Raw genomic sequence first — 13201 nt, 5'->3', positions numbered from 1 at the left:
TGAGAACGTAGACGAGAGTGTAACGTCGACAGAGCTTTGAACTTGTATATTGTTCGCATCGTTACACGTTGCTTGTTGCACGTCTGATGCACCACCGGTGCGGTTCTAAGTGCACGAAGTCAAAAGAAACGTGACGACACGCCTCGTGAGAGCACGTGCATCGAGGACAGCGAGATCGTTCCATTAATAGATGGAGAAACACGACCGATCGATCGTCTAGGCATCTTGATCGGTCAGAATCAAATATTTCGAGCAGACTCCTAAAGGGACCGTATTGTGCTTCAAAAATTAATTACTGTGCTATTACGCACAGGCAATTATCGAACAGGTTCCATAGCTCGATTGTGTCAGTTTAATTATTAGTTTCGTGTATTGTTACAAAACGAAAGGTGAAAGGTACAAAGAATGACAGGAGTGTTTGTGCCGGATAAACGAAGCTTTATCGAGATTCAATCAGCGTGAATTTAACGCGACGTGCTAATGATTTATAGTCGACTGTGTCCCGTAATGAAAATTGGTGGCACCTAATCATTACGTTGGTAAATCGTTACAAATATGCCGTTAATCGACAGGAAATCATATCGCGATTCGAAGATCAGCACGGATGACGAATGTTAAGTGTAATTACGGCCAGTAGTTCCACGAGGTTACATCGTTGGAGTGTTCGTGGCGCTCAATTCGAAGCGATAATTAGTGATTCCATGGTGAAGTCCCGGTATAGTGCGTGAATTAATGCGATTTGGATGACGTTAACGACTGTTGGCATCGACGTCATGGCGTGTATTAGAGCACCAAGATCCGTCTGTGGATCGACCGACGACATCAAGGCTGATTCGACCCGCAATGTCATACAGGTACCAGGCCTCTGTTATCGCGCACGCATGCCGATGTCTACTCGAGTAAACTGCGAATTTGTAAAGCGTCCGCGGTTCCATTGTGTCTGTCCTCGAAACGTCAGGTGCGATCATAGAACCATCAGATGTACGATTCGGTTGCTATATCGTCTTATCTATATCATACTTTTTATATTTTTGATGATGAATATATCGTGATGAAATATTCGTAGGAAAACTCGTAGTAAGATATTTTCTTCAAATAATCATGATAAATTCTACGACAATATATATTTGTTATATATTGTAGGGGTAGCGCTCTCTCTCCCTCCTTCTCTCTCTCTTCTTGATATATTCTGTATTGGAAAAAGGGGGGTAAAGAATCGTTCTCGTTTGTATACCGATTAGAGAGCGTGAAAGACACGTGCTCGATTTGCGAGTCACCAAATTGCTCGTTTCAAAGGTAGATATACTCGTGAAACTAGCCTCGCGAGTTTCCAAGTAACGAAATCGTTACTGGAAATCACCGGCCAACCTATAAAGCTGCTCGCTAGGGTTCTGTGTAATAATGAAAATTAGAATCTGCGTGGTGACCCGAAATTATGAAGGAAGTTCATCCTGCTTCTCTCTTTGCTACGTTCAAAAATAATACGGTGTCTCGACTGGTTCGGGGTTAAGACGTGTGTGTTCCCGCGCTCGAATACACGTCAGAAGTACACCAGTCACACACGAGGCACACGAACATTTTCGTTAACGCACGCACATAGAGGAAACGAACGTGCACAGTGTTGAACTGGTGGACGAATCGTGTATGTAAATATACGCGTGCCTCTGTAGAATACGAATGCGCGCATATGCGTGCATCAACTCATAGGTGCAAACAGAGAAACACAATTTCACGTTAGTGTGTGTGCGCGCACGCGCGCGAGCATGTCTGTGTGTGTATGGACACAGGCACATTCATTTACGCGAGGTACAGAGAAGAGGACCAGTGTACGTATCTGTATGTGTGTCTATGCGCGTGTGTAGGTATACGTATGATTCGGTACGCACGGTGACTAATTCCTTTCCACCGTCAAGCTCCATCCTCTCCCGACCTATCTCCTTGTCTGGCCAGTTCTATTCTTCCTATTCGCCTCTTCTTTCTCCTCGAGTCTCTCTCGGGATTTTACACGCGAAAAATATCGGTGTACAGCCAAAACAATAAACTCTCGGTGCATCTATCCCGACGGGATACACTTTCGCGATTTGCCTTTTCTTTCCAGAGGAAAGAAGCTCGACTGCGGGACCTGCCTTTTCTTTATACACTGCGCCACGGAGGAGATTTTCGCTCTTGGCGAAGGAAAGAGTGTAGAGCGCGCCTTCCGGCTGCTCGAGGTGATTAGGAACAATTCTTGAGAGTGTACGTGTCGACTGAAGGAAGTCTTAATTGACTGTTTCGGTGCTTTCTCAACGTGTGTCCTTCGTTAAGATAATGGTAAAATAATAGACGGATATAAATGGAAACGTGGAAATATAAATTTTTTGGCCACCGTTTTCTTTGATTAATTAAGGGTATGAGAAATTTTGGAGGAATTTCATAGAAGTTTCATAGGGGAATAAATTTTACGTTTAATTGGCCGTTCATCGCTTTTACGATATCTTACGAACGGAGTTAGGTTCTTTGTCTTAGTGAATTACGGTTCCCTATGTAATCGATGTTTTAATTGCTTTTCGCTGATAACTTTGGTACGTGGTAAATGATCTTTGTAGCTTTGCATTGTGTAGCTTTTTATTATGCGCAGCAGTCGTGCGAGCGATGTAATCGATTGGAATTCCGATTTCATGAAATTCAACGAAATCAATTATCATTAAGTACGCAGAGGTTGATTTAATCGTAATGTCTCTGATAGACAGAACGCACCTGCAGCTCAAACGCGTTGCTCGTAAAGTATCGCTCTGTAGGCAGAACGATAAAACTATGCATAGCTTGCAAACAGGGGGCCATATACATACTTGGATAGGCTTTGCGTGCACCGCAGTTAATAAACTTAAGTGTGCGCCTACATGGTTGCAATAGGCAAGAGATAACGTTTCTATATCGGCTGACGTGCGAACGCGTGATTAGAATGCGAATGAAAATATCGTGCTCCTTTTGATGATGATGACGAAAATCTATGGAGGCTTCGCGGACAAACCGTCCAATTTCGACGTCAGATTCCTATCGCTATGCTATAAATTCGATTTATAATATAGCAGATGCGATCGGTAACGTTATACATTATTTAACATATCCTTATACGCTAGAAATTATTATTTTCAAATTTTATTTTGGTTTTTTTGTTAAATGACGAGTGTAATCCGCATACACGTGCAGTCCGTAATCTCTATAGTTCTTATTGAAATTCTATAAATACATATATTAATTGGCGCAAAATTTATTTTGATTTGTAGAAACGAGATTGTATCAGACATTGAATTAACTTGTTAAATTTAAAAACATCATATCAAATTGAACTATTTTTTGTGCAGATCTATACCGACTGGGCGAATTACTATTTGGAGAGAGGTGGGTGCAAGAGAAGGGTGACAGATCTTCAGTCGGACCTTTGTGACGGTGTTCTTCTAGCTGACCTAGTTGAAGCAGTCAGTAAGTGAATTCCACTATTACATTGATAACCGTACATTTGGAAGTCAATGAGATTGGTGCCAATAATAAAGTGGCAGGTAACAGTACTCAATGGCCGAATCGTTTATGGTATTGGACAGTTACCCATAACACATAAATCGTCAGTAAAGTCGTTAGTTCGTGGGGTAACGTGGTCACGCGCTATACGCGAACACCATATATGATGTACCTCGATAAATTCACGATTTGCTGCCCGTTAACCAGCAGAGGACATTTTTGTATTAATTATCGTATATTTCTCGTTGCAGCCAATCAAAAGGTGATTGACGTAAATAGAAAGCCGAGGAACGCTCAACAAATGGTAAGCTTCTTCTTAAAAATTTTTGCGCATCTACAATTCTAGACTATTATACAGTGGCTATGAAACATTGATACGTCATTGGAATTATCGTATTGCTTTTATATACAAATTAATTAGATTCAAGTAAACGAAATTTCGTATCGTTTAATGGTACTTTGATATGATTACATAAATTTGATACTGTGGAAATGAAATGTAGAAGCTGATAAAAAAAGAAGCACTTCATTGGAAAATAAAAGTATGTGCCAATATCTTTTGGTAGCCATCGTAGATTGGTCTCATAATTACTAGAAAAATGGGAATCAATTTCTGTGTACTCTGTGGGCATTAATATTACTCAAAATAACGCGTAAAAATTCCTGAGATTGATAACGTTTATCCATTTATTGGCGGATATTAAAATATTATTTTTGAAATATTTTATACGTAGAAGGAAAGTATAAAAACTTTAGCGTGAAGCGAATGAGACTCGATCACCACAGCATGCAGACGTTTACGACTTGTCTTTTAAAAATAGAAAGCCTATAACTGCATTCGGGGTACATAGATAAAATCTGGACGAATGTGCCACTCATCTGCAGTTGCGCCATAGAAATATAAAATATTAATTCTACTTGTAAAGAAAAGAAAGATTTCTATATTATATTTTCATTTCGTAATACGTTTTTTAGAAATGTTATATTCTTTAAATTTGCTTCGATATTATCATTTATTCGGCTTAATGAATTTATTATTATCATTGTGAGAAATCTGAGAAAAATCGCCATGGTCTCAGATACAATTTTTGTTACTTTATAAAGTAACCCAATTATTCTATAATATAAAGAAAGCATCGCAGAATATTTTAAATAATTTGAATTCGATCAAAAACTATGTGCACTATGTTTCACGACAAAAATACGCGATTACCTTATCGAGTCAAAAGCCTATTAGAAACGTTGTTGTGATCTTCTTAGTCAGATTGGTTACTCGTTGTATCTTGGATCTCGCTACTTGTCAATTCTAATGTCGAAGCCGTAGCGAAAGGACTAAGGGAAAGATCCGAGAAATGTGAATGGACAGACGAAGTGAGTACAGACGAGCATTTTGTGAATCCCAACTACATGTCGGTGAAAACGAGCTGCGTCACATCCGGATAGATCGACGAAGTCGAGTTACACTTTGCGGGATAATGCCTCGTCGTGTTCTCTATTTGCATAATCTCGATAGAATGCAATGCAGATCGAAGATTACCGAAGATAACATTTGTAATGTAAAGTAGCAATTACGTATCTCGAAAAAAATTGTATATTTCTAATAATCCGATTTGTGGCAAATGACATTTACAAATTATAATTTCTTCGATGAGAAAACAAAAGGAAAAGTGTTAGGATGGAAGATTTATGTTCACGGTAATCCGATTTAATTAAATAGTTTAGCAATAAGTTTATTTTATATCCTGCTTGAATCGGAGATTTTATGCTTGATACTTCCACGTTTAATATCATCGTTTAACGTCTGAGTACACTGTTCTTGGTAATTGTACAATAGACGAAAATTACATAAATTAATATACTAACTCGGTTGGTCTTTAATTCTAACGAGGCCATTTCCCATTTTCATAACCAGAGTCAATGGTTCGTTGCAGCTTGGTATCTTAAATGGCTCATTGTCAGCCGGAGTCAGCTGCGTTTAAACATCTCGCGTAGTTTCGCGATTTTAACGGATTTTATTTCTAACAAGCAGTACTTGTCCTGCGACAATAGAAAGAGGAATAATCTTCGCCGTGTAATTACGTAATAATAGTTATATCCGCGTAGATGTGTAGGCGTAATAGGTAGTGCCTGTGACTGTGTCCAATCCATAATTAGTACGTGATCTTCGCTGTACGATATAAGAAGTGATTTAAGTAACGTGAAACTTAAAAAGCATCAAATTAGTTATATCTTATTATAGTCGTAAATATTTGTAAAAATCTTTTAATATATAACTATGCGTCTATCTATACTTTTCAATGCGCTTCTCACGAAAGATATAGATGGTTTCTATCAGAAAATGTGAAAAGCTAAATGTTAGAAAATTTAATTTGTTTCGGTCAGCACGTGTTTCGCCTGCCGATAGTGTTAAAAATTGTCTTTACAGAGTTTAGGAAGTTGTTCGATGTTCAACATATTACTTAACCCTTCGATGACCTAGTAAAGTTGCAGCAAAGTTACTTTAAACGTCTTAGAATAGAGCTCTAGGGTAATCTCTTTAAAACTTTTTCAACGTTCATGCCAACATGACGTCTAGCCTAAATATTCATAAATAGCATCTACCTCAGCAGACGTTTGCTTGGAAACTTAATTAAAAGAAGATCATTTCCCCAAACCATTCCAATTATCGATGCTATTTAAAAATATTATTAACAAGGAAAACTACAATTGATTCATTGCCAAAAATATTTTACGAAGTACATTTTGGGAATTTCCCGAAAATTCTGCTACCCTTTGGTATACTAAACGAGCGCGATCCGTGGCAGACGTACGCTTTCCAATTTCGCGGTGTCGAGGGTGGACGAAGGAAAGAAGAAGGGCTCCGGTCTATAATTAAAGCAACGAGGTTGCGTCTGTGCTCGGTGCCACGCGGCTATACGTGTACACACGAAAACGTGCCCAAATGTAACGCGTATACGCGTTGAGGTATATGCACGGCAAAGCGCGAAACCCGAATCACGTGTTTTTCTTCAAGGTTCGCTCCCGCAGCACGCGACTTACAGCACGTCACTTTACAGGCCACAGTAACTCCTGCGACACGTCCTACTCGTAAACCAAAGGGAACGCGTACTTTCTAAGCTTTTTCCACGATAAACAGGAAACCGTTGATTGCTCCAAAACCTATGTTCTAGTTTGTCTGTTAAACTTTGCGTGTTTCGCCAAATCATTGTTCCAAATTTAAATTATCCTCGTTAAAAGAGAATTACTCCACGGTGCTTCGTTACATCGATATAGTTATCATAGACATTCTAATTTCCGAATAATATAATCTATTTTTCTTTTTATATTTTCGATATAGGATATTCGTAAAAGTATAATAAATTTTATATAGGATATTTATAAGAGAGTAATATTATAAGATTTTTTGATAATGTTTATATCTAAGGAAGTTATATTACTGGTTCTTGTCACTTTTCAATATAAATTTAAAACAAACCGTATACAGACCTAATATTGTCCAAGGCAGAGCTCTTATCACGAAGAATAAACACGATATACAAACAGGGAAACTTTGATAAATAATGGGATCGGTGTTTTTAAAAAGGAATGAGCGAATTTCTTTTTTTTTCAAAAAGTTATTGTTTCCTTTTTATCGCGAGATTAGTCAAATGAAAGAGGTTGGTGTTGTTTTTAAAAGAGTCATCGACCAAACCGGAATCGGTGGCTAACATCGCATCTCTGACCATCCGAGCCGGTCCATCGAGATCTATTTCTATTTCACGGAGAGTCCACTCCCGTGAGTGTGAGTCATTCGGCGTATACGTTATTAGTCAACCAGCCGTCTTTTAACGATACCGCGCTAATAAATTATAAATATAAGCAACGCTTTAGAAATAAATAAATAGATTACGTTACGGTGGCTATGAGAAAATTTTATTAGAGAAGCGCGGCTCCGCTTTGATAGCCATAAAAATATCACGTTTTACAAGCTTGCGTTAACTACGGTAATTGATAATTAAAGTCTTCTACTTCTTTATATCGTTCATCGTATTTTTCTCCTGAGAAACGTGTTAGTCTTTTACGACGGGATTCTGAGGAAGCTTAACAAAGACTAGTTCAATCATGGACGTTCTAAGAAAGTAATACGAAAGTTTATTACATGAAACTTTATAGAATATGGTTATTTAAAACAAACCTTTTCCATAGAACCTATATAATTGAAACGGTATATATTTGGTATGCAACGGTATAAATTCTTGAAGAATTATAGTGATAATACACGATACGACATTATTACCAAAATACTAATTAATTTTTCGAACAATATACGTAGAGATCAAAGGTAGTTTGATAAACGATATTTCGTAAATATTTTAAGTAATAGTTAATCGAATAGCTTTGTTACGAAGGAATATGGACAAAAACCACATCCAAGTGCAAATATACTTACTCAATCGTCCGTATGTCCTTTTCTAACAAGTCAACGAAAATGCTCGCCACAGGTGTCCCAGATATAGACGCGATATTTACACGGCAGGTTGGAAGAGAGATCGAGAGAACAGCAGGGAAACATGGGTGTGGTTTCCTGGGAAGAAATTTTGGTTGGAAATGGTTCTTTCTCTTCCTTTGGAAATAAAATAATTTACGGTGCAACGTTCAAACAAATTTTCACTCGCAATTATATTCTTCGTGAAATAGTTTAGACTTGAACAATATTCAATTCTTTTTCGTTCATATTTACTTTTCGGTCAATTATTACTAATCTTAGTGTTCGCATAAGGGATATATTGATAGTATGTGGCTAGCTAATCATTACAAAGGAACGTGGGAATGAGAAAAATATGAAGAAGAACTAGGCATTGCACCCACACAACATGCAATTTCCAACTATCCTTTTCGTCATCTTTCTCGGCTATAATTCTATCTCCTGTTCTTTGGTTAATTAGTGTCCAGCAGAGCAAGATTCCTCTCTGTAAGTGCTCATCTGTCAGCTTCTATTGGTTGTCACGCGAACCTCTATAAATTTTCTTTGTCTACAAATTAAAACTTCTTCGGTCGTAATTCCTATGCAGTTTTACTTAGTGTCTGAACAAATAGCAATAAAGATGAAACGTCCAGTATTCGCAAGAAAACTCTCACGTGTTGATCAAATATTTCGCGATAAGATACGCTTGGTATTTCGTAATGTTTTCCAGGGCGTTGAACGCAACTTCGAGATATGTCAGATATGTGCAGACCCTTGCAGTTAACAGATAAGTGTGTCTACTTTTGATCTAGTTGTCAATTGTAATTGGTAATGCGGGCTTTGATATTAATCGAATATATTTCATTGTCATCAAACTTTGAATCCTTATTGAGAAATTTTCCTGGTGCCGCAAAATACGAACCCCCGTAAATAAAATAAGCAACGTCGAAGCTAGTTTCTGGCAACTCATACAAAATGCACGCAGGGTAGAAAACGCGTTGACCGCTCTCGGCTCATGAATTTCCATCCAATTTACTTGGTTATTGTGTGTCGTAGGAGTTACTCCTTGCAGGATCCGGTCCGAGGGGGTGTTCCTGTTTTCCTATGCTCTCTTTTTCCCACGAAAGTACAACATCAAATTAGGGAATATTTCAGAACTTCACAATGTAACTGCATATCGAGTAAAATAGAAACCTCATTGGCTTCCCAAATTGCCCGTGTATTATACTGCAATTCTTACAAATAAACGGAAACTAGTTGTTGGAATTCATGATAATATTCGAATAAAGGGGGCAGCAAAATATTGCCAGAGCCATTTTGCACAATTGAACTAATACTGTTAGTAAAATCTTACGGCAACAAATTTGATAATAACGGCAATAAATTTGATAAATGTCTACAAGTAAATTCGATAAATTACAAGACAACCGATTTTCTTATTCGACGTGAAATTGTAAAATCGTACAACGTAAGATCTAAAGTTCAGAAATTGTACGTTGTAAACTGTACGACGGAAATCTACGCTCCAAAACTCGTCACTTATCGATTCGCTATTACTATTTAACAAAGCGTTGTGCAAGAGGGTTCCAGTATTGCGCTTCATCGGATCGAAAATGTCTTCTATCCTTCATAAAGGCTATATATAGAGAAGCTTCTATCGAAACCCATGTCGAGAAAGCTTTGGAAACGCGCGAAGTAATCGAACCTTTCATCGACAAGGACCGCAGTTACCGTAGCAAATTGCAAATACCGTGAAAGATTTCGATGATAAAAAAGGTAAAGAGGGATAAGACCTCAAAAGTTTCGGCTCGTTATTTTTATGGCAAACTGCTTCATCGCGGTACGAACTGACCCCACGTTACGAGCACCGGCCACGTGGATACCTGCTTTTAAGGCTCGTATACGCAACCAGCTACTACTCCACTCCCACTACCTGCTTATTTCTACTTCCCACTTTTATCCGCCGTCTCCTTCTTTCTCTGCATCCTGCTAACATACACTCTTCCATCTCCCAACCCGACCAATTGCGGTGTAGCTTACCTCTACCTCGTGTCTGCGTTCTCTGTCTCTTGTCGGTTAGTGTCTCACGAGTGATCCGGTAGCGTGGATGCTGTGCCGATCTCGCTGGAAACTTTGCGTCGTGCCGGGAAACGCATACGCGATATGTATCTTTGAGAAAGTTATACAGAATGTAATAAAATAATATCGTCAGTTTTAACAGACATACATCGTCCGAATTGAATTTCTTTCACGTAACTGGTATTCCCTCTTTTTTTTTCTTTTTAGATTTCATAATAAGTTTTACAGTGAGTGATCTTTGAACATCGGTTATTTGGAAAATTATCGATATTTTCTTATCTGCTACTTGTCGTTAACGTTTAAGAAGGACTACCGTTATAAAAATGTTAGACGGCGACAAATTTGAAAATTAGATAGTGCTTGTTCAATGCTGTATTTTTACGAGATGTAGGGAATTAATGGTAATAGCAAGAGCAAATAGTAAAAGCAAATAGCAAAAATACATACGGACTCGGCTACTGGATGCGTTATATCTGTGGCCTCTATCTATCATCAAGTAGTACTCGACGAGTGGTGGTCTGTTAGTACGGATGCTGCAACAGTTTCCCGAGTTATATTTTCGCGCCAGTGTCGGTAAACACGAGATATCGTACGAGAGTGTTCTTGAAGTTTCAGAATTGAATGAAACAGCGCAGTAAAGAGAGACGAGTAAAATCGAATGTCCTGTAAATTAAATACTCGAATTAACCGCGAAGGATTAAAAAGAAGGGACCAGTTGAAATGAAAATTTATGTCACGAGATTCTAAATATCGTTGAATTTAAAAAAGGAAGAATAGCATCTGGACGCGTTTCGTTGGATGGATATTTCGTTTCACGTTACAATTCCAATTTTTCTGCGTTGCACGAGATAAATGAAACTCGCTGGAGGAAGACGTAGGTCAAATGAAAAAGGATGGACCTTGGATTTTTGTAATCCTCGTAACGTGAATGGTATTACGTTTTATGTTCGCGATAAAATTTTCAGCCCTTGCTGAAACGACGTTGACAAATGGAGCCATTTCACTCGATACTGGAAGAGATGCTTCGAGAAGGAAGCACAAGAACGAGGAAGATTTGATACTCAAGCTCGTAACGCCTTAACGCAGTAACATAAAAACGATTCGATCAAAATGAAATATCAAAGAATCGTCAGAAGACGAAAAACGTGACGAGGATGAGGAACGATAGGACATCGTACGAAATGTATAATCGAGGGTGCGCGATATTTAGTACGATGTTCATGGTGTAAAGGATACTTTGAAAACGATACGACGATCAATCGTCCTGTTTCTCGTGACGCGGCTTGGTTCGCGTTGGCTTGCCACCTTATTCGATCTCTCGACGAGGAACTCTCTTTAAGGGACCACGGTTCCAGTGTCCCAGAACAAAGAGAGGTTATTGCTATAAAAGAGAAAGAGAGAAGGAAGCAAAACGTCCGAGAATCTCCTTAAGAAGGTTTATAAATAGGCATGGCCAGTCGAAGCGATATTTTCGCTCTCTCGGTGAAGCGACAATGAATTGGTCACGACCACTGTGACGATAAATGCCCTTCGTGGCTACTTCTTAGCAAGATTCGCTGCAAACTACGAACGAAATAACGATTTTCGATGTACAACGTAGAAATCGAAGCCTGCAGTTGCGAAAGAGCGTGTTGAAATTTCTTATTATTTCGAGTCGAACGTAGTTCGCGGAGAAATCCGTTGCGATGGTTTTGACAGTGTGCGTTCGTAAATTCTTAAACTGTTGTCGTTCGCGAATTATACAACGGTGATTCAAGAACAGCTTCAGTGGATCGAAATAGACTTTGATCTCCGTAAGTGTTTCTATTGTCGCCACGATGGATATTTGGAATCTGAAAAAGTTTGACGTACGAATCGAGCACGATCAAGAGTTCTTTGACGTTAACAGGTAAATTTTTTCTTAGTTTCGATATTTAAATTACCGAATGTATAGCATCAGCGTATTGTAAGGAATTAAGCTTCTATTACTTAGGATGTTAGATAAAATAGAATTACGTTATGGCGAATAACATATTTGCCGTGGACGATAATGACGATTCTTAACGAAGTTGTCCGTTTCTGCCTCGACCTTAGCCAGATCTGACACGATCACACGTGCAGCGGTCGAACGACCAGAAAGTGCTTGCTCTGCGTCATTGAGCTGGTCGTACAATTTTAATTCCACTGGTAATAGAAATAATTAGCGTTGTCAAGACCGTAATTTCAATTTAAATCTCTATGCCACATACAGAGAGTAAGACTCGAGTAAGAGAGACCTGGGATTTCGAGGCAAACGAAATAATACGAAATAAGTGGGTCGCTCTTAATCATCGCGCAGCTTTACTTCGTTCTTTGCAATTAAACAAGAAACATTATCATTTTTGTTAATTTAAATAAATGTTCCTTCGTTGCTAATCCTTGAAACTGAAATTATTAAGAACTTATTTGATGAATAAGCTGTTCGTCTTATTACACGTGTTCGTTAAATGTTTGCCATCGCGTTTGAGATTTACTCGAAGAATGTCGAAGCTACATTATTCGACGTTAGTATTTAATCGCCGACAGTAAACATACGAACGATCGGTATTTCTGTACCATCGAGTCGCTGCTCAAAATGAACGTAAAATAAATTACATAACCGCGGCGAGTGTCGCACAGGTCGCTCGTCCGTGCGCAGATTAATCTGCGTGTTCGTGCTTCTCGTGGAAAGACTGGCATACCTATTGCACTTATACGATATTATATAAGTGATCCTACTTCCGTCGTTCCAAGGACTTAATGCTACATAAGGATCGCCTGGGATCGGAAGAAATAATATCTTTAAATGGAATGAAAAAAAAAAAAAGAAAAATTATATCGTTACATATAACGACAAGGTATATAACTATCAGGCGATCCTTATGCAGCATTAAATTCTTGGAAGGATGGAAGTAGGGTCGCTATAATAAGTGATAGAACTTTCAACGAAAGAGTTTACAACTCGACGTAAACTTGAAACGATAAGCCTACTTACTGTAAAAGTCGGGAACGAAAAGTCCCCAATTTCTTGAACGCTCGTAAGGCAAGGAACCGGAAAGATACGGAAGAGACATTAACAAATTTATTATTTGGTAACCTCGTTATTCGTATGAAAAAAATCTTAACACGATCGTGATTATTTTGTAATAGTTACAAAAAAATGCAACAAAAAAAAGGCGGGAT

At 38.5% G+C, this 13201-nt stretch overlaps 1 protein-coding gene across 5 annotated transcripts in view; it reads left to right on the top strand.

Moving 5' to 3' along the window:
• LOC100643922 (protein sickie) overlaps positions 1 to 13201 on the top strand; it is a 190922-nt gene that overhangs the window by 43700 nt on the left and 134021 nt on the right. For 3 of the 5 annotated variants that reach the window (XM_048404215.1, XM_048404211.1, XM_048404213.1), the window contains 2 exons: positions 3345 to 3462; positions 3750 to 3802. In XM_048404215.1, coding sequence (XP_048260172.1) covers positions 3345 to 3462; positions 3750 to 3802 — 171 coding nt within the window. Of the gene's footprint in view, positions 1 to 758; positions 855 to 3344; positions 3463 to 3749; positions 3803 to 10292; positions 11910 to 13201 lie in introns of those variants that run through there. The other 2 variants (XM_048404214.1, XM_048404217.1) reach the window with 2 other exon arrangements.

Source organism: Bombus terrestris, chromosome 3, assembly GCF_910591885.1.
Source record: "Bombus terrestris chromosome 3, iyBomTerr1.2, whole genome shotgun sequence".
NCBI classification, from domain to species: domain Eukaryota; kingdom Metazoa; phylum Arthropoda; class Insecta; order Hymenoptera; family Apidae; genus Bombus; species Bombus terrestris.
The sequence above is the reverse complement of the archived record's forward strand: the minus strand, read 5'-3'. Positions and strand labels throughout refer to the sequence as shown.